We start from the raw sequence: 21649 nt of genomic DNA on the forward strand, positions 1-21649 counted from the left end.
AAGGCACCAAGCTGCACCCGTGCAGTCCACCCGCTGCTCTGATCCAAAATGTCACCTCCTGTCCCCCTGGAGACCGTCCCCAGTGCACTGGAGATGGGCCATGGGCGCACAGAGGAAGATGTTCACCAGGGTCTGGGTGGGATGGGTGCAAGGCCGCTTGGATTTCTGGTGTGAAACAGCTGCTGAACTTAACATGCCAAGCAACAGTCTCAGGGATTTATTTTTGGAGGGTATTTAGGGGTAATCACCTGTGAAGGCTTGTCCCTATGTGCAAATAGAAGAGATGGGGGCAGATCAAGTACAGCTGCTTCTGCTATGGGATGCTGCTGGGAGCAGCGTATGTATTTTCAAACTGAAATCTGTCAGTCCCTGCTGTGGCCTCATGCTGCTTGGGCCTATACCAATTTTATTGAAAAGCGTTGTTGAAAAGACATATTTTGCACACTGGTCAGAGCAGAGCTTGTCAGAATTATTTTAAGTAAGATTTCAGAACTTTTTTTTTTCTGTTTTTGTCCTTATCAGCATATTTTTAGTCCTATTCTGCAATATTTGTTAGCAATTTTAACAGCTGTCCTTAATTATTATAATTAAAATAATTATTATTTTTTTTCCCTGTTACAAACCAAAAGGTGATGACCAGTTCCTTTTATCTCAAAACTACGTATCTTCCTTTATCTGTGTAACAATGTGTACAATCTGGGGGAAAACACCTGAACACCATCCTTATCATATCGAGACAGAAATTATTCACTAATTCTAGTAACTGGCCAATGCAGATACCTTACACTGTCTCTGGTGTCTTTGCCCTTTTAAGAAAATATGAATTAAACTGGAAACCCAACTTTGTTGGGCATTTGGCTTTATAATGGATAGACTGTTTGGATTAAAATCTTCCTGAACCTGTGTTTAATCTTAATCTAAATTTAATCTTCATGCGATAACCCACAGCACATTCTGAGGTTATAAGTGGCATTTGAAACCTCCCATGTTTTCCCAGCTTGCTTGCTTCTTTACTCAATTACAATAGCTTTTATGAGCTCAAGGAATTCACCATTTGACATATCCACCGGCACAAGGGCAGAAATGGCAGCTAATACAAGCTCTGTAAGAGCTTTCCATGTCTGAGAGAGGGTTCTTCAGTTGTATCATCCCCTGCTGCATTTGCCAAGGCTTAAAGTTGGACTGATCTAACTGAGAAACTTTCTTCCATACAGCTCTGTTAAAAAAGAACAAACACAAATTAATTGCTAAACAAAAATGTAAGCCAGAGTTAGAGTTACTGATACATGTTTACCAATATAAAACATTAGAACACAAATGTAGAACAAATATTTGAAAACAAAGTCTTGGTGAAAATCAACATGTTGACCCCCCCCCTTTACCTCTTTATCCTCTCCCAACCTTAACCTATCGTCTAGACATTTTTGCCTCCATTCATTATATGTCATGTGAGCTAAAGGTCATGATCGACCTGCTAAAATCACAGTCTTCTCATTCATCATCACATTATGAACTACCCTGAATCAGCGTTTACTTTTTTTGGCCCACTACATCAGATAGCATAAGAGGAGGGACATGGGCTGATAGCTTGCCATCCACCACCCACAGGGGATTGCATGAGAACTTCTCTTGTCATCTTTTTGCTGCATTCAAGTGCTCTCAGCGAGGTACCTCTTTAGCTGGCATCGTTCAGAAGAAATTCAGTTCTTTCTCTGAGACTCCACTGGAGGACAAAACCACCACGACTTTCATCCAGTACCCATGCCCCCTCTAAAGCCGTCTGTACAGGCTGGACCTAGCACAGTTTTGTTTTTTTTTTTTTTTGTACTAGTGGAACAATTACGCAACGTTCATGGGTTTATCTGCACAGAGGAAGAAGGTCTGTTTGCAACACAGGCACACCTGCAATCCATCTTGGATGGATTACAAGGTACATCTTTACTACTGTTGTTTCTTATGACAACTAAAATAATGGGGGCCTAGTGTTATTAAAATCTGGCCTTTGTTTTATGTAGGCTAAAGGTAGACTCTTACCTCTTGTTGAAATATATTTCTATATTTTCTGAACTTTCACTTACATTAATCTCAATTCTACATAGAAAATGTAACTTCTAGTTTATGAAGTCTAATTCACAGGCTGTAGAGAGCAGATTTTTCTCTTTCCCTTGTATGGTCAATGATTTACTTTTCTTGGTTTTAAACAGAAAGCACATTACTAGTAAAAATAAAATGAAAAACAAATACCATGAACAGGCTCAGAGAAAATATATTTATGATATGATATATTAATATTTAATTGCTGCCATCGTAGGTCAGTTTCCCTTAATATTTGATACTGTTGACTTCAAATAAACTTTAAGCTATAATTGTTAGCTCATAAGTATATCTTTGATAGGGCATAGATGGTGGACAGGCTTGGAACAGAGTTGGAATTGTTTGTGAAATGTGTGCTGTGACTTACTTCACTTTTAACTGTTTGCTTTTTCAAGGACAGTGGTCCAGCTGTGTTATTGAATTAATATTTATAACCATTTTTATAATATTCTGATCTGGGAAATCATCGTTACATATTTTTAGCTGAGATTTCTAGGTAAAGAAAGCAGTGGTTTGGTATGTGCAAATAAGATGTTGTTGCTATTTTTCAAATGTCCATAATTGCAGTGGAGAAAGTAAGTTCATCAAATGAAAGGAAAAATTTGAGCTTTCATAGCAAATGCTGTTTTTAGCCTGCTTCCATCTTTGAACTAAGATTACACTAAACCGCTCTTTCCCTTTTCACAAGTAGGCCTTGGAAATTAATATGCTAAAATTAGTAGGCATGTTTGCATTTTCAACCTCTCCAAGTGCAAATAGTCCATTCCAGCTATGTCTTTATTGTACAACTTTTTTTTTTTTTTTTAAGAATGCAAACGTAATTCTTTATTACCACATTACTCTTCCACATTGCTTTAAAAAAATGAAAAAATAAATAAATCTGCCTCTGCTTGGCCATACAAGCATGAATACAGAAACTCCCTGACTGCAGCGTCCTTGCTGACTCCCTCAGGGCAGAAGACTGGCTTTGTTGGAGGTGCTTTGGCGAGTCTGTCTCTGGCATTTGACGGTTCAGCTTGAGGGAAGGTAGGAATGTAAGGTTATAAAAATCCAATGCCTTTTTTGTTTCCAGGAGGTGGAGAAGGGAATGGGGGAAATCGCCTGATCACTAGAATAGCAAGGTCTATGCTCTGTTCAGTAGTTATTATTAGTCCCGAGAAAAATTAAATCCAGGGTATACCATTTTGCTAGGGTTGTACCTGGGAAGTTGCATACCTCAGAGTATTGACACAGGTTTTGCATATACCTCCTTATGAATAAAGATGAGATGGTGTATTTCTAGTAAGGCACTGCTGTCCTAAAATAATCAATAACTGCATAGTCATGGACTCTTTCCATTTTTTACAGTATAATTTTTTTTTCCTGAAAGTTTCCTATTAAAGTTACCTCTCTTCCATTTCACTTTTTCACAGGCCTGGAACTTCTCCTCCTAACTTGTGTAGAAAACAACGGAGAAGTCTAATTTGCTTAAATAAGATTGATGAATGATTTGCTACGAAGACAACTGAAAACCGAATGAATCATTTTCAACTAGAGATAGGTAACAGGGTTTTAATTGCATGCAACCTAAACACTGGCACTACCAGGAGAAATTAACTGCTGTAGCTAATCCTTGCTGGCCACATGCCATATCTTGGAACAGGATTCCTGTGGGCGAACAGGTCTGGTGGTGGCCATGCTCACAATGTGTGACTGACGAAGGACTGAGCAGGTGCGAGTGTTTGAATGCGGGCTGACGTCTGGCTTACAGGCAGAAAAGTAAATGAGGATTTTTCTGGGAGAGGTAAGAGACCTGTATGAATTACTATCTTTTGTTTGTTTGTTTGTTTGTTTTTCAGAGAAAATGAAAAACGTCTTTATTGCCAACTTGCCAATGAGAAAAGCTTCCAGAAACAGACCCGAGTTTCTCCTCTTGGCCACCAGATGTCCCTCCTGAGCAGGGAAATCCGATGACCTGAAAGATACCCAAACGTCTGTAATCCACAACATTTTTGAAGATATGACTGGGAAAGGAAAGTTTGAGTGAAAGTAACTGTTACAGCAGTTTTTGAATAGCGTGCATGCTACGAAGGCTACATGGCAAACAAAAAATTCTGCCAGTAGCACTACAGTATATGTTTAATTAACTCTTAAAATGTGTCATAGCCTGCAGCAACTACATAATACATAGCCTTTGCCTTCCTCCAGAGAATTAGGTATTCATCTCTCTTCTGAAGTCTTCACATCCTTTTGCAGAAACATGCACTTTCAGATGGCAGGGATACCTGAAATCTGTAGCTGTGGGAAGATTAATTCTTTCTAGGTCTGATAACATTAGCTGAAACCCAAAAGTACATTCACATCTACACATGAGAGGCATTTCCAGGGATAAGTAGCCTACATCTCTGGGGAGCACTGCTGAAAAAAGACTTAAATGAAACTTCTCAAAAAGTGCAGTGACTTGCTAAGGAGGGCGATTAGCTTCCTAGCTACACACAGAGACTTAACAAGAAGGTAACTTCACAGGGAAGTACTTGAAGGTTCACTGTGTGCCTATGTCCCTAGACCACATCAAGCTCAGATGCCCAAATGTTGCCAACTGTTATTACACAGCTGCTATTTACTGCAGAAACCCACATGCAAATGGAAATGTTCCAAATATTTTTCTTTCAGAATAAAAACATACAGGTGATACACATTTGCTACACACAATCAGGGAAGCACAAATGCGTGGCAGCTGCCCTGGAGTTTAGTGCTGTCTGTCGCTAAGCATGCACCACCTCTGCCTGGCTTCAAGAGGAGCTGGGGACATTTCAGACCAAAGGGCTCATTCTTCAGAGCTAACCATATCATGTGGTACTTCCCTCTGTAGCTGTCAAAACAGGAAGCAGCAGCTACAAAGTCTTGCCGGAGAAAGCAGCGTAAACTAGATCCGAACTGGAAACTGGAAAGTGACTGACTGGAAAGTGAATGCCACAGAGGCAGCTGCTCCCTTCCCTGACCACCCCGGGGATAAGTACCTGCCTGGGAAATCACCCTCACGCTGAGGCCAGAGCTCCTGTGCTTCCTCCCCAGCCTCCAAATGCCCCCCTGAAGGCAGATATATAAAAGGCCTTGGGAGGGATGCAGGAGAGCTTGTGCACTGGGCTCGCTTTTGGGAAACATGGGTTTTCCTAGCAGCACCCCACACCTTGCTGCTCACTGCCTCTCCCCCTTTAATCAAATCAGCCCCAGGCTTAGTTAGAAAAGTGGATAAAAAAGTGCACAGTACAAAAGTTTCCCTGGAACAGCCATCCCTACTCCCTAGGGGATGAGGCGTGAAGGTAATGGGGTCCTGCATAGCAAAAGGAGAGTGTTGGGTCCATGCTGTCACATGCACACTTGCTTTCAAATAGAAGAGTATCTGCATAAACTGAAAAATGGGCCAGCTGCAAAAATGACTTCCACACTCTTCCCTTCCACCTATCTGTGCTCAGATCTCCTTAAAAAATGCCTTTTTTCCTTCCAAAACAAGGTTTAAATAACCAATGTTATGGTTCCTTGACTGGTGGAGTTAAAGCACTCATCTGTAACCTAACTTGCATATAAGCAAACATTCGGTGTAACCTCCGCTTCTGCAAATAACATATTCTGTCTTGAATATTCTCAGCTGTGCCTCTGGGAAACTGAATACAAGCTTATTGCCAGATTCTGATTCTAATAAAGTTAATGGAAATTTTGCCAGTGACTTCAAATGGTCCAGATATTATTCTCAGGGCCAACTCCTATGAAATTATCCCAGTTCAAACCCAGAGCATTTCCACTGATTTCAGTGGGGCTAGCCTGGATTTACTCATCCAGCCCAAGCAGAGTTGAAGCTGATCCTTGAAGTCAGAGGCCAGCATAGGGAAGAGCCGACTCTCAGTCAAGCTGACGGCCACTAAAGAGTGTTTGTTTTTTTCCAGTTTTGCGAAGGAGCTGGAAGCAGAGCTTCCAATCCCAGATATTTTCTGTCAGAACCGGCTTGTGCCTTCACAGGAGGAGAACCTTTGTCCCAAAACACACGTGTGGATCGGTACTGCATTGATCAGTGACCCGGAGGGGGTCACCTGTGCTTAGTGCGTGTCCTGTGCTAAGTTCTGCCGGGTGTCCTCGGAAAAGGGACCTGATGCTGTAACCCGTTCACCGCAGGATGTTTTCAGATGAGCAGCAGCCCACCCACCTCCGTAACAAACAACCCGCGTTCCCTAAATCTTGAGGACAGGAGGAACGAGTCGCTTTTCCCCGCCACCCCATTTACTTTTCTCTTCCGAGCGAAAAATCCCCGTTGGTTTCGGGGGGCAGCGCTGCTCGGAGGCTCCGGGGGCGCAACCTGCGGCCGGCGCCCACCTCCCCGGCCCCTTCCCCTTTCCCCCCGCCCCGCTCCGCCCCGGGGCCGCGCTACCTGCGCCCTCTGCGGCTCCCCGCCCTGGAGGAGCGGCCGCCCGCCCCGGCGAGAGGCGGGGGCGCTGCTGATCTGCCTCGGCCGCCTGCAGCCCCGGTCCCCGCGGGCTGGCCGGAGCGGGGCTGCAGTTTGCGGGACGGGAGCCCCTCGGCTGCAGCGCGGGGAGGGCGCAAAGTCCGCTCTTCATCCTCAGCATCACCCTCAGCATCATCGCCTTGCTTCCCCGACGGGCATGGCGAGCTGAGCTGTGCGCCCAGCAGCCGGGCCGGGGGGCAGCCCCCCGGCTCACCTGAGCGGCGATGGGCACCGGAGGGGGGGCCGAGCGCTGAGCCCCCCTGGCCCGGCCGTCCCCCGCCGGCCCGCGGCGTTAGGGTGTCGCGGGGGGCCGGGGGGGGGGGGGGGGGAGGGAGAGGCTGGAGGGCTGCGGGGAGCCCCAGGGGAGAGGGGGGAAGCGGGGAGCTCGCCCGCCTCCGCCCGGCCCGGCGCCATGCCGCGGCGGCTGGCTTGGCTCTGCTGCTGCTGCTGGGCAATGCTGCTGCTGCTGCTGGGCTTCTGCCGCTCTGCGGAGCCCACGGAGGGAGGCAGCCTCGGGGAGCAGCCGCAGCCTCCTCCCGCAGCCTCCTCGGGCTTCCTCTACCGGCGGCTGAAGTCGCACGAGAAGCGGGAGATGCAGCGGGAGATCCTCTCCGTCCTGGGGCTGCCGCACCGCCCGCGCCCGCCGCCCCGGCAGCCTCCGGTCCCGGCCCCGGGGAGACTGCCGGCGGCTCCGCGCTTCATGCTGCGCCTCTACCACGCCCTGGCAGAGGCTGCGGAGGGCACCGCGGCTGCGGAGCAGCGTGGTCGCCAGCCGGTGCCCGTGCCCAGCGCGCAGGACAGCGCCTTCCTCAACGACGCTGACATGGTCATGAGCTTCGTCAACCTGGGTGAGTGGAGGCTGCGCGGGTGCGGAGTAGGGGGGCTTACGCGGCTGCGCAAGTCCCCGCTGGGGATGCGCGGCGAGGGGCCGGGGGCTGGAAACACAGTGGGGCGTGCTGGGGTTGTGCGGGGTTTGCTGCAGGTGAGGGCGAAGCATCCCTCCGTACCCTCCGGCGTTGACCAGCCAGAGGTGCCCAAACAGAGAAATAATAATAATAAATCATTAAAAGTTGCATTTTTGCTGTGATGGTAGCACTCAGAGCCCTTTGACGCTAAAACCACTCCGCATGGGTTTCTGTGCACAGCCGTGGAAGCGCAGGTTGCACTGATGCTCCTGGAGCTGGGGCAGAGTGCCTCTCCTCCTAGCCCCTGCTGTCCCTTTAGTCTCTTTTGAGCCGTCCGAGCTAGTGTGGGGATGAATACGTGACTCCGTGTCAGCTGTTCTGGTGCTCGAGCCTGGGAATGTGATAGAAATCTTGAAATAATTTCTGCTAGACGTCAACCTGCTCTTCAAACAAATTATGCTGTCAGCATGTTGCTGCTGTGAAGGGCTCCGAGGTGGGAATTTCAGTGGGAAAGCCATTAAGATTTTTACTTGAAGGAGCCCTGAATGCTAGCCTGCAATTATGAGGAAACAGTGTAATTAGATTCAGCCTAATGTGGAGAATGAAAATATTTCAGTTGGCAAATTGCAGTTCCTTTTTTAGTGAATTCCTGTGAAGCTCGAGCATCTCAGCAGCGAGTCAGCTGAAAACTGGATCTTTTCACCAGTGGTTGCAGAGCTGCACATCAGGCACCTGCAAACAGCTTGTGGTGTTTGACAGATACAAACTGGTGTGCATTTCATGTTTCCTAATCTAGAGCAAGGGTACGTCTAGGAGTGGGAAATCCATCTGAGTTATCAACACCGGTAGATGCGTTCAATAGCTCTGTACCATAGTACATGTATTTAGAACAGATTTAGCCCTAGTCCCTGGGGCTGGGAGATTTTTGTACCTGATGGAAATCCCTGGGCAGGTCAGAGGTGCTCCCCTCACGCTGCGAGTGTTTGCTCTGCTGCTTTTGAGTGCAGAGTCCTGAAACCAGCTGGCAGCAAAGCCAGCAGAGTCTGTGGCTAGCTCAGCCCCTGAGGCACGTGGAAATAGTGTGTGGATTTTGCAACCAGACAGCAGGTACCTCTGTGCTCCTTTTTGCTGCACTGCTCCCCTCCCAGCCTCTCCAAATCCGCCTGTCCTTCGGGCAAACAGAGCTGCTACCGGTGTCTCTCTCCTTTGTCTTGGGGACTTTAGAGACCTGTGCATGAAGCACGTGATTTTAGTAAGCACGGCATCATCCCTGCAGCTTTCTGTGAGCAATCCCCACAGCACATTTTACTTGAGGGGTGCTTGGAAAAGTGCTGGGCAGTTCTCAGAGGAGCTGATTTCAGGGAGAAATTTGAGCATGGGTTGTTTTTAGGTGTTTAGCACCCAGCTTTATAAAGCATCTGGCGAGCAGTATTAGACAGCAGACCTGAAAGAATTTGTTTGTTTTGAAAATAATAATTTTCAAAATAATTCATACGATTCAAATCAGTTCTAATAATTTCTATCTAGACACTTATGTAACAACAAGGAAAATTATTCATGTAACGTAGTAAAATCGCACAATTGAAACGCTGGTTAGGAGTTTCAGGAAGTATGAATCAACTGCAGAAATTTCTCATCAACTTCCAAATTCCGAGTCATAAACTGTAATGTCATTGAACATGGTTGTTTGTTACCAAAGTGCTTGCAGAGCGACTGACTGAAACCAAAGAACTCTTCAGTTGTTCTCTGTAGCTCCTCTGACTTGTCAGGGATATTTTTTCTTCATGTGTGTATGGAATTATTGTTTCCAACAAACAATAATTCATGGCAGAAGACTAGAGGAAGCCAGAGGTTATATTGTGATATGGAAACTGAAGGTGCAATGGGTGAAAGCCAGCCTGTGATCTGTCGGAGTGGTTTGTTAGGATGTAGTCTAGAAAATGCAGACACGGATGGTGGGACCAGAGCAGAAAGGGAAGAGCCCTGCCCCTCAGGGACACCGGCTTGGTGTATGCCCCCCTCCAGGGGGTGTATGCCAAGCAATCCTGAAAGCTCACAGTTGAAGTGTCCTTATAAGCAAATCCTGCCAGAAGAATTTTGTTTGGGAGTTTCTGCATGGGGTCAGGCCTCCTATAGTAACTTGCGTTTGGTTAAAATCAGCTTCTGAAGAGCTGCGTCCGTGTTCAACCTTAAAGAGTTGTCTTTCCATTACTGAAGTGACAGCTACCAAAGAGATCTCAGTGGCCCTTGCCACTTTCTCAGAACCAGAGGTGTATGGTATTATTTGAGTATACCTCACGCAGATTGCCTTGAAGGCGCGTGTGGATGAAGGAAGCGCGTAGATCTTGGGGAACTACTGTGTGCATGTGAAAAAGGTGTGAAAGACAGCCACGTGCCTCCTTCTGCTTAATGGGCAGCTGCTGTGACCTGCCTTCAGGTGCTTGTGCTGCTTCTGCTGCAGCACAGAACCAGGTGAATATTTGACATGGTGTTTTTTGTTGTGCTGCAAAGCCATTGCCTAGATTAGCTGCATGGAGAAGTCCTGCTTTGTTGTGAAAGTCTGAAGGTGTTAAGGCTTCTTAAAAAGTGCATTTAATTTTTCCAGCACTCTAACCTGAAAAGAGTCAGTAGCTTGTAGTCTCTGCTGATTTTAAATGTGCTTTTTTTTTAATTATTATTATTTTTAAACTATTATTAAGAAAAAAGAAAAAGAGATGTGCACAAAGGAGTTAGAGGTTCCCCAAATACAGGGAGCTGCTCTCTGACTGAAAGGACAAGAAACATCAATCTTCAAAGTGTAGAGTGTGGGATTTGTCCTGCATACCTAGTGATGTCTGCACTGTTGTATGGACTTGTGAGATGTGGGCAATAATTACCTGAGGGGCTAACTTAAGAAACTTGGAAAATTCAAAATTCCTAGGAGATATTTAGCACTTTGCTTTGTTAGGCACCTGGGAAGCAGTATCAGGGAGTATCATAAGTGTCTGTTTCTGTTGCAAGTGAAAACACACAGAAGATTCAAACCACTTCATATAATTTAGAGAATAAATTTCATTTGTCAATCTAGATATCAAAAGAGATTTTGATAGAAAATACTGGCTACCCCAGGTAAACCTGCTTCCTATTATGGGAAGATGATCCCCAAAGTATCTTATTTCAGGCATTTTCACTGGGATGAGGCACTCAAAAAGTGCCCATTTCTTTCCATTTCCCTCATAGGAAGCCTGGATATCGAGTTCAGATGGAAACATCTGTGTTTTGGATCTCTCTATTTGAGGTTTATCAGATCAACCAGGGCACCTAAATTCTGTGCCAAGGGAATGTACAGCAGGGGATGAGGTGCTGGAGGGGGCATTATGGATCAATGAATATCCTCATGAAACTGTTCCTCTTCAGGAACATCCCTGATCTAAATGTAGCACTGGCACATCTTGACACAGTGCTTTTTTGGGGGGAAGAAAAATGTGTTACTATTTCCTATTTGACTAATATACCTTCCTCATGGCATCTAGTAGGGTTAACTCTTCTTTATCCTCTTGGTATGACCTGGGGTCGGTATGGACGTTGGTCTTTGAGGGAGTTATGCTGGACTGAGGGCTAGACTCAGGCAAGTGTCCTTCTGTTTTTCTTCCAAGGCTGCTCTAGTGAGAGATGTATCAAGCCCCTCACAGCAAATCCCTGCTCTCTAAGTCCAGGGAGATGAGGAGAGAGGAGTCACTATTCAAACCAAACTGGGCTGGGGGCTGTGACTGATCAGATGTCCCCTTGGTTTCCTCTAAATCATCATTGCTGAAGTGAAAGGGAGATGTTCTCTAGTCCCTGTTTTACTAGCTGATGCTTTTGGAGAGCAGTATGTGCAATTTGTAGCTGCAGAAACAAGACTCTGGAAGGCTTTTCTAATTTAACTGTGGCCAGAATTACTCCCTGTGTAATGGGAGGAACAGTCTGGATCAAAACTGAGAAGCTTATCTGGTCCCTTATACTTGCGGTTCCCTATCCAGGCAGCCACACTGGGAAGAAAATGTATGCTTCCCCTAAGAAGGGGAAAAACAAACAAACAAATAAAAAAAGACCCAAATCTAGGGCTATTGACAGCCAGATAGCAATGCAAGAAAAGTCCAAACTAATCCAAATTTGAGGGACAACTACCATAGAAAACGCACTTATGAGTTGTGATGGCTGATTATCCACAGTATTGCACATTCCTGTTGCTGCCTAACAGCATGAATTCACTGTATCACTTTATCTATGGGAGAAAAGGCTCACACCTTTATGTCAAAAGACCCACAGGTCTCTTGGAAAGACTTAGGGCAAACCCAAGGAAAACCCAGATCATCCCTGAAGCTTTTCTGCATGATTTGAGTTGTGGCCATGTTGAAAAGCTTCTTGAATCTTTGAATCCCCCAAACCCAGGCAATTACTGTCTTCCCTGCCAATGTAAAGCTTGCTGTACAAATTCTCTCTCGGCTTGCCTACAAAGCAGCAACTTATGGATGTGGTGTCTTCTAAGTCATCTCTTCATCTCTTTTGGCAGCAGGCACTATCCAGATTTCCTTCTAGGAACGATCTTGCATAAATCCATGGCAAGCACTTACGCACAAGCACCATGTCTTTTCATGGGGAGGAAGCAGGACTCCATGTTCATTTCTAAAGCAGTTGAATTTTTTTCTTCTGCAGCCTCTGATCAGCCTACCTGTCTTACTATGTGTTATCGTGCTTGGTGTCAGAGGATATGGAATTCGGTAACCAAGATGTATCAGGGACGTGGTGTGATTATAGTGATGGGACCTTACCATTCATACTGTCATCCCATCTGTTTATACTCTTGGCCACATGTTGTAAAGGTCAAGACATCTACTCACAGGGAATAACTGGAGTGTGTGATGCTGTGTATCTGACTGTGCTGCCAGCTGGCTGTGTAAAGCCTCGCGCTCTCGGCATGCGAGCATCCTCCTCCACGTGTGTCCAGAGCAGGCCAGTATTAGAAATCATGAAGCTGACGATGGGAATAAGCTTACTGACATCTGCCAAGATTAGCGTGCTGGGTTTTGATGCCAAGACGGATCCCAAGTGTCAGAGAGCAGCCTTATATTAGCTGTTCAACTGATGCAGCTCAAGGTCCTCATGTATGTCATCTTAGTGAAGTCACTGCTTGCTAGCTGCCTGCTGGCACGTAGCTGACTGATGACAGGATTAAAGAAAAGGCAAACAGTCCACCGTCATACTTTGATTGTTCTTTCCCTTTTTAGAAGGAGTTTTTAGAAGTCCTTAGCTCTTTCAGGCTATGAATTTGGGTGACTACAGGAATCCTTCTGGCTTTGGACAGATGTGTGGCTCCAGGAGAAGCTGCTGATCAAAATATGCAGTGTCGAAATTGGTGGAGGGCCACATTTGTATCCAAGCAGTGTATCCAGGTGTCAGTGTCATCCGGACTGAGCTATTCAAACCAGATCACGTGGGATTAGCCAGTACTATTCTCTATCTTCTGAAAGCTTTTTAGAGCTTAAAAATTTACACTGTCCTAAATTTGGGTGAGTGAAAAAAGATAAAAAAGCGATTAGTAATTAGAAAAAGTAAGTATGTGCCAAAGTGGTCTTGATCAATTCAAGCCAAATTTTGTACATGTACATAAATAAGAAGTTACATTTTGGAATACAAACCTAGGTGTGTGTGTTTATTTGTTTTGAAAATATGAAAGCAGCATTTCCTAATTCTTTTTGCCACTCAAACAAAGCTGAAATCAAACTGCTTCTTTAAGAAAGGTGTTCATTTCAGAGCTTCCCTTCAGCTGAATGTTTCATCAGCAAATTACCTGGGCAGCCACCGTGGATGTCCTGTGCCGAGCTCCTGCAGGGACTTCTTGCTGCAGGCTCACGCCTTTGCCAAGGAGCTGCATGTCCTTGCTGAGCCCTGCCCAGCATATCGTGGTAGTGACGCTCTCTCTCGTAGTTTTAAATATAAACTTTTAAGTGGTGTTTGTGATTTAGGAGGAAGGAAGGTGGTGTTTAGACTTTCCATGCTGTGGAGGCATGATTCTTTTTAAGTCATCTTGCATCATTGCTAACTTGTGCGGCGTTAGAGGAAAGTACGAGTTACTTGAGACATAAACAGTACCATTGTGTGTTTCTGCTGTTTCCCAGCAGTGGCACAGCAGTGTTCTTAAGTACGCTCCACCTACCAACAGATTAGCATTTCCGTTTGGCCATTTATGTAGTGATGTGAAACAGAGAACAGACAGTATAGGGATCTTCAAAAGCCACCTGGGCAACCTGCTCTGGGTGGCCCTGCTTGAGCAGGGGGTTGGACCAGGTGGCCTCCAGGGATCCCTTCCCACCTGAACCCTTCTGGGATTCTGTGATATTGGATGGATGGAAAAATCACTCGTGGTTGAGAGAGTCTCATTTGATTTAGCAGGCATCACACCAGTGTGTGAGAGACCAAGGTCAAGGTCCAGAAAGTCTCTTCTGTGTGAATGGTTTGGAGGGTGGCACTGGGTCATCCCAAGGTTTCCTGTTTGATGTGTGGAGAGGGCGATCCAGGCTGGGATTCACCAGCTTTGATACATGTGAAAACCGGCCAGTGACTTGTCTCTTTCGACATTTCATGGCTGGACGAGCAGGAGGAGCAGTGCCTCCTGCCTCCTCCCAGGGAGCTCTGAGGCCCTGTGCCTTGCACCTGGGGCCGGTTCCCAGGATGGTGGCTTTTCGGGGAGGGCACAGGGATGCAGCTGCTGCAGGGGCCTTGCAGGGAAAACAAAAATAAAAAAAAAAATTAATTAAGGGAGCTGAGCCTTGCTGGGACTGCAGGGGTGTTTGGTGGGTCATGCTGTGGTTTGATTTATAAAACCCACTTTGGACTGGGCCCGGTATTTCCTGAACTTTCAATTAGTTAAATTCCAAGGCCAGGAGATAGCCACATAGGATTGGGTGGGTTTTAGGGTGTGGATTTTATTTATTTATTTATTTATTTATTTATTTGTGATGGCATAAGATGATTTTTTTGTTTTTAAGGGCACAAAGATTTTGACAGAACTGCCTGCAGCCCTCTTTTTCACATTGCAGTGTTCATCATAGCACAATGACAGAATTGAATCAGTCGTAGCAACAGTGGGATTTTTTGGCAAAAAAAGTATAATGTAGACAGAGCTGAAGTGTTCTGCTAAGTAAAACAGTAGCTGTATTTTAAGAGAGCTAGACATGACTGTTTTGATCCAATGTGGTGTTAATCACAAGAATACATAGCTGCTTTCCTGTGAACTTTTCCCTTAAAAATATCCAATGATATCACCTGATGTTTTGCATGAATGCTCAGTATAACCAGCATTTAGAACAGCTGGCTCCATGTAAACTTGGAATATTCATAGGTCAAATATTAGTGTATAAATAAAAACATTTTGAAAATGAAAACAGAAGCGCAGTATTTGAAATACACTCAGTGTGCAGATGTACTTCAGGGCTTGAATAGCTTTACAAATTAATCAAGGCACTGTTAACACTTGTTCTGAAGAAGTCAAATTTCCTGATAGTAAATGAGAACATGTATTTCAAATGGTATTCCAAAGATGTGTTGCACCATATAATTTAACAGTCATTTGCAGTAAGGAAGACATATGAATCAACTGCTTGAAACTCCCACACAAATAAGATGCATTTGATCAAACTGAAAACTTACTGGGGTGAATGGAGAGCCACTTTTTTTTTTTTTTTTATCAGGTGCAGGCTGTAAAATATGCTGTGTTTAAAACATAAAACTGATATTTCATGCAAGTGCAGAGGCAACATTCTTATCTTGTCATTTACTGCATTACGTGTGCGTGGTGCGTATGGTCAAGGTATTAGACACTGTGTTTGTTTAAGGGCTAAGGGGTGACATAATGTCTATTGAAGTGTAGTCATTTAGCTTCACACCAGGAAACAAGGATCATGTAAAAAATGAGAACAGATTAAAGCCTGTGGGCAGGCTGTGATATTCACGCCCATAAGCAAAGAGGTGTTGGTGAAAAGGGTCTGTAGTTTTTGTCTGAAACGGAGGAGCCGTATTGCATCATTGTGTCTCCTGACCGCTGCTCCCTGGAGTTTCCAGAACACTTGAGAGATGAATCAGGGAGAGTAAAACTGTACACAGTCAATCCCAGTCCTCTTACAGAGAATAAAATTGTCCAAATTAGTTGGAAAAAATGTTGAACCATAACAAGCATCTACAAGACGCAAAATACTTGTCTGCCTCCGTCTTCGTAAACTGTGTAATAAAAGCTGTTTAGACATGAACGTGTAGTCTAACTTCCATATTTTTCAAACCTCATTAAAAGTATGTGGAATAAGGATCTTTACTGGAGAATAAAGAAGTGGATGGGGCTTTATTTCTGCTTAAGCACAGTTATGATAGACTCTCAGAATAATTTGCATTGGAAGGGACCTTAAATATTATCTAGTCCACCCCCCTGCCATAGGCAGGGATGTCTTCCACCAGATCAGGTTGCCCAAAGTCCCATCCAACCCTGGTTTGAACATACTTCCAGGGGTGGGGCATCCACAACTTCTCTGGGCAGCCTGTTCCAGTACCTCACTCCCTTCATCCTGAAACATTTTTCCCTTATATCCAAAGCAGATTAAGCCCAGTTCCTCAATACATTTGCATGCAAGCCCGAGAGGCTTTTCCATCAGCTTTCCCCTGACCTTCCTCACCTTGCCAGGGTCAGGCTTGGCTCCCCTAGGGTCCCAGCAGCGGAATACCCTCTGGGTGCCACAGGCTGGAGGGGATGCGGGGCCCCGTTCTGCAGAGGGGTAGCGTAAAGGCACCCTCATTTACCCAAGAACTGGGAGTCAAAGCCTACGTCTCAGGCATGCTCCTATGGGTTAGTGAGGAATGCTGAGCAGTGATTCACCAAGACAGGCTTTTAAAATCTCAGTAACAGCCATGGAGAACTAGAAGATCCCAAATCCCAGTTACATACATGAGTGAAAGAAGATGTGTGCTTATTTTTAAGCATCAACTTTATAATGAATGGACAGGATCGATTCAGTAGTAGTTCCTGTCACAAAATAAGTTTTTCTAATTGCAGTGTGTGACTCAGCTGTGCATGATCTTTAGTGCAAAATGGTGGGAGCATGGTTCTAAAATTTAAGCTAGTTACGTAATTAGTATTTGGATATCTGTACAAAGATTTGATCTGAAAGTATAGAATCCAGGTATGTGATTGAAATGATGAAGTCTAGAGAATAAACCCTTCATTTTAGAAAAGCAGCAGTCTCTCTTGCCCACAAACCAGCATCCTGAGACCACATTTCAGGCATGCAGACCCTTTTCTTAATTATTGTAACATCAAACGTCTTCAACATGAAAGGGACCAAGCAGTGGCTATGCAAGATAATGACTTGTTTATAAAAATAATTTAAACAGCATATGAAAAGAATAAACATGCATGTCCTGCCAAAATTCACTGTATGTTCTGCAAGCTTTAGTGATTGTGAATCTCTTGGCTTGCTCTTTCAATCTCTTTTCTGTTAAATTCCTCTCCCCCCACAAAAAAAAAGAAAAAAAAGAAGGGGGAGGGAGGGAGGGAGGAAAGAAGGGATACAAAAAGAAAGTTCTCATACTTAAGGAAGTTCCTACTTAGTATGCTATGGAAGATAGCTGGAGAGAAAATGTTTGCTGAATGCAGGGCAAGAGATATTTTCACTTCAAGATGTCTGTGTTTTGTCTCTTGCATGTGATGGTTTTTACACTTTAATGACTGTAGCAGCCATCGTCTCCAAAAATGTTCCATTCTGCAGGATGTGGAGGGCTCCTTGCCTGTTATACAATGCAAGGATACGACTATCTTTTATCCAGGGCCTGAAAACACTTCACAAGCATCGAAGTCATACAGTGTGCTCTGACTAATGTAAATGGCCATTATACTCATTTTCCGAATGGCTGAACGGAGGCTCAGAGGGCACGATAAGACCAGGAGGCTGTGATGAGGTCCACGAGGTTCTTGCTCGTGGCCCTGTGATATAACCACGAAACCACATCTCTGGCCTGGCAGGCCTCCAGGTGGCTTGCACAGTACACTCTTATTTGGCAAAATCCATCCTCCCCCAGGTTGCAGCATCAGTCATCTGGAGACCACAGCTTCTCACTTCACATGCGCTGTGGTCCTCCCTGATGGTGAACCTTCCTCACCAGCGTTGCATGATGTTCTGTGGGCACCCTCCCTCAGGGACATGGCTCCTCAGCCATGCTTGTGAGCAGCTTGGCTTTGGTATCACCTCCTGCTTTTGTGGGTGCTCTCTGAACACAAATATTCACCAGTTGTCCATTTGTACCTGATATGTACTATTGGCCCTATCCTGTGGAGTACATGGCATGGGGCAGAGGTGGGCTTGTGTGGCCATGAGCACAGCTGGGCCACCCTGAGTCTGTCCAGGAGGGGAGGGATTTGGGGGCATCTCCTGCCCTGAGCTCTCCCTGCTTTTGGCGGTTTTCTCACAGGTTACTAATATTGTCTGGGGAGCTAAGATTATGTTTGAATGCAGTTCTATTTTTAATGTCTATCGAATTAACAATAGTTGAACCTTTTCTGAAAATAGCTCTGTTTTTATGTGTGTGTTGAAGCTCTGGTACATAGGCATAGGCTAGTGTCCAAGAGGATTTCAACAGGAAAGATGAAAGAGGTCACAGGCTGGCACGCTTTTCACTTGAAAATGTTGGAGAGCCTAGTAAAGGTTTGGTTGACTTTTGGTGACATGAATGCAGTGAAAGGGGTCTGTTTAGGTAAAGCAATATCCATGCTGCAGGGAGGTTAAAAGTAGGTGTTCTGAGTTAACTGATAGTTTTGTTAAAAATCTCTGAAAAAAAATACAATGTAATGGCTGAAGCTCTTACAACGACTCCTTTATGTTGCAGGAGCTATTGAAGTTGGGTCCGCCTGATGCTTTTGCTATCACTAGCCTCAGTAAAAATAATTTTATGGGGTCCCATAATATTCTATTGCTTCTGGCAGCCATTGAGCTGGCAGCTCAGCTTCACTGGGGCTTGAAGAGATAGTTCATTAATTCATGGCACTTTCCAGAATAAACATGGCAAACCTCCTCTGAAATAACAGACGGTAAATCCTCCTTGTCACTCAAGACCGCACATTTGTCTTCGGAAAGGGGCAGTGAAAGAAGCTGTCCATCTCATAATGAATGAGAAAATAAATAGCAGATGAATTGTGCATTGTGTCATGCTTACATGGCAAGGCTTCGAGTAGAATAACAACAAACCTTTCCTCATGTGTTTTCCCTGTTAAATGTGGACCTGAACTAAGCAATGCCCACTAGGCAGGCTATCAGACAGAATAAATATCGCGGCTGTCTGGCAGAGATGCCCGGTGGGAACTGCAGCCTGCTTTGCCCCTGCTGTGGGCTTGCTCTCTGACCCCAGGTGCTTTGACTCATTTGGGAGGGTGGATTTCAGCACCTCTCCGCTTTGGGTCTTCAGAGACTGGGCTCCCTCGTTTTTTGGCACTGCAAGGTTTCCAAAGGTTGCTGCGAGGCTGGATTGCTCTGAGTGCACAGATGTTTTGTGAAGCTTGTTATTTTCTATGTTGGAGGTTATGAGTCAGATTACTGTTACCAAAATGTTTATGTGAAATCATTTCTGAGTCATATATTTGCATCATATACAACCTGTCTGACAATCAAAACATTCAGCACTCAGCTAATGATTATACTAAGTTTTCCAGCTCTCTGCTCCAACATAACATAATTACGCAGCAAAGTGCAATATATTACTTTGACAGCATTCTTCATGTGTCTTGTGATGTCAGAACATTATAATTGCTATTATTTGAAATTATCAGATAAATATGTACTTTGTTGCATGCAACAAAGTTAAAAATAGTGAGATGCAGTCTCTCAGAAACGAAATGCCCTGCAACTGTTCCCAGAAATGTGCTTTATTGGTTCCCAAGAAAATATAAATTTCAAAAAGTTTCATAGTACTTTTAACCATGTTCTGTCCAGCAGGGTGCATGATTAAGGTTTGGTGTTGAACTAGTGGATAGTTTTGAATACTTTTGTGGAGAAATTGTTTGAATACCAGGATTTCGGCAGCTGCTCGGAAGGCTGTTTGAGAGTTTCTGTATGACACAGTTTATAAGATGGGACTGGAGTGTTTGTAGCAGCGTGGAAGACATAAACAGTCTCTAAACTACAACTTGATGCATGCTGTGTTTATCTGTTGTGTAAGCTCTAGCTTAAAGAGGGGTCACTTGCAAAAATATTCTGCATAATTAGGGCAAATATTTAAAAATACATTTACCTTCATGCATGCGAGAGCTAGGGCAGGACTGTTCATTGTCGCATCCCAGTAAGTCCAGTAACTCCTTTTTAAGTGTCTATCATAAAATGGGGCAGGGAAAAACCAAACCCCTCCACAGCTCGGTTGTAAGAAAAGTGTCAAGGAGACTAAAAATACATAAGGGCACAAGGCTCCTCGTTTATCTGTTTTTAAGTAACTTTCTGTTAAAAAGCGTGTGGATTTTGAAGTGGAAAATGATTCTAGGGCTGACTTGTCTGGAGTTTGGCTAACAGTCTTTTGGAATTGGCTTTTGGAATTGGAATCCAGCCAGTTTTGAGTGTGAAGGGCACTGACAGGTCCCTCTACGTATAAAATATCATTGGATTTCATCACTTTTACTGAACTGGCACAGTGCAAAGTGCAGGATGGATTATGATGACATTCTTTATGTTTAGTGAAAAAAGCATGAACAATACAGTAGTGGACTTCTTTGGCTACAAGTGTCTTAACCATGCTTAGCAATCAGGCAGCCTGCATTTGGAGCTTCCCCGTGCAGTAACAGCAAGCACCATCTCCGCTTATCCATCTTTGCTTATCCTTGTCCAGCGTCAGTGGCAAATACATAATTGGACTATGAGGACCAATATATTGTGAAGTGTAGTGAAAAATGCCCCAAAAAAATTCAGTTGGATAAAGTCCATTTGTCCTGTGCTAATTTCTAGCCCTCTAAACAAACACAGCTGCTGAGCATAGAATCAGTGCTCAGAGTGGTTAAAAACAGTGATGCATTGCTAGTGAGATCACAGCAGAAAAAATATGTAACATATGAGGCTGCACTAAGAATCAAGACTATCCTCAGCTCTGATTAATTGTTTCTGTTGATATGTTTTCTTCTATTTATGATGCTGTTGGGTAACTAGAATGCGAAGATGACTTCTTAGTTGCCCGGCCATTTAGTTGAGACTGTCAGAGTACTAAGTATCGATGAGCCAGTTGTGAACTTTTAGTAAAAGGGTCTGAATTGGTGACTGAAAGCTTAACGAATGTATACATATATATTTTATATTTCTCTTTTTCATTTTGATATGTCATCAGTTTGGTCATCTGGGCTTTATTATTTTTTATAAATATAATTTATTTATAATATTGTTTATTATTTATTTATAAATGAATTTATTTGTCTGTTATTTTGTCATTATTAAAATGCCTTTCGGAGTCCTGCAGAACAAGGGACATGAGGCTTCAAACATCAGAAACCTTGGGGCAAAGCCTGGTATGTCATTGGCAAATACAGCAGCACTTACACTGTAATTTCTCTTGCGGCAGTTACATTTTTTGACATCCCTGAGCTGACTAATTGCTCTGGGGAAAAAAAGAAGTAAGAAACAGTCTTGGTTGCTGTAGTAGAAAAGACAGCTTCCAACCTCTTCTGTCTATCACATCAATTATTTAGTCACTGCTGTATGGTCATCCCAAGACCTAGCACAGTGGGGCTCCTATAATGTGCTTGACATCATATTGTGCATCACCTACCCTCACCTAGGATTAAAGAGATCTCTTTTCCTCTGTTGCTTTGAGAAAAGAGAAGTCTAAAGGAGCTAGATAGTTCAGGTGGAAAGTAAAGGAGAATAGATAAGACAGAACATAAATCACTAAGTATAGCTTGTTGGAGGAGTTAGGGAATCGTCCTCTGGTGGTATCTGTGAGGGCTTTTTGTCAGGAGGTGTGCCTGGTCCTTGACCAGCTTGGCTTCATGTGTCTTGCTGGGAGGATGTAGGAGGAGGATTTGCTCAGGGCACTTGCAAACAAGGCAGGTTTCTGTTATGTCCTGGCTTTCTGTTGCTTGTCCTTTCTATCCGGGGAGGCTAGTTGCCTAGAAGCCCTGAGAGTGGCAGATTGTCTCTTTCCT

General features: G+C 44.4%; 1 protein-coding gene across 2 annotated transcripts in view; it reads left to right on the top strand.

Moving 5' to 3' along the window:
- The first annotated feature begins 6492 nt into the window (after window positions 1-6492).
- Window positions 6493-21649, top strand: part of BMP6 (bone morphogenetic protein 6) — a 96935-nt gene continuing 81778 nt past the window's right edge. The window contains exon 1 of one of the 2 annotated variants that reach the window (XM_083826207.1): window positions 6493-7419. In XM_083826207.1, the coding sequence (XP_083682333.1) occupies window positions 6984-7419 (436 nt within the window). In that variant the 5' untranslated portion in view covers window positions 6493-6983. The remainder of the gene's footprint in view (window positions 7420-21649) is intronic. The other variant, XM_083826206.1, reaches the window with a different exon arrangement.

Source organism: Anser anser, assembly GCF_964211835.1.
Source record: "Anser anser genome assembly, chromosome: 2".
Lineage (NCBI taxonomy): Eukaryota > Metazoa > Chordata > Aves > Anseriformes > Anatidae > Anser > Anser anser.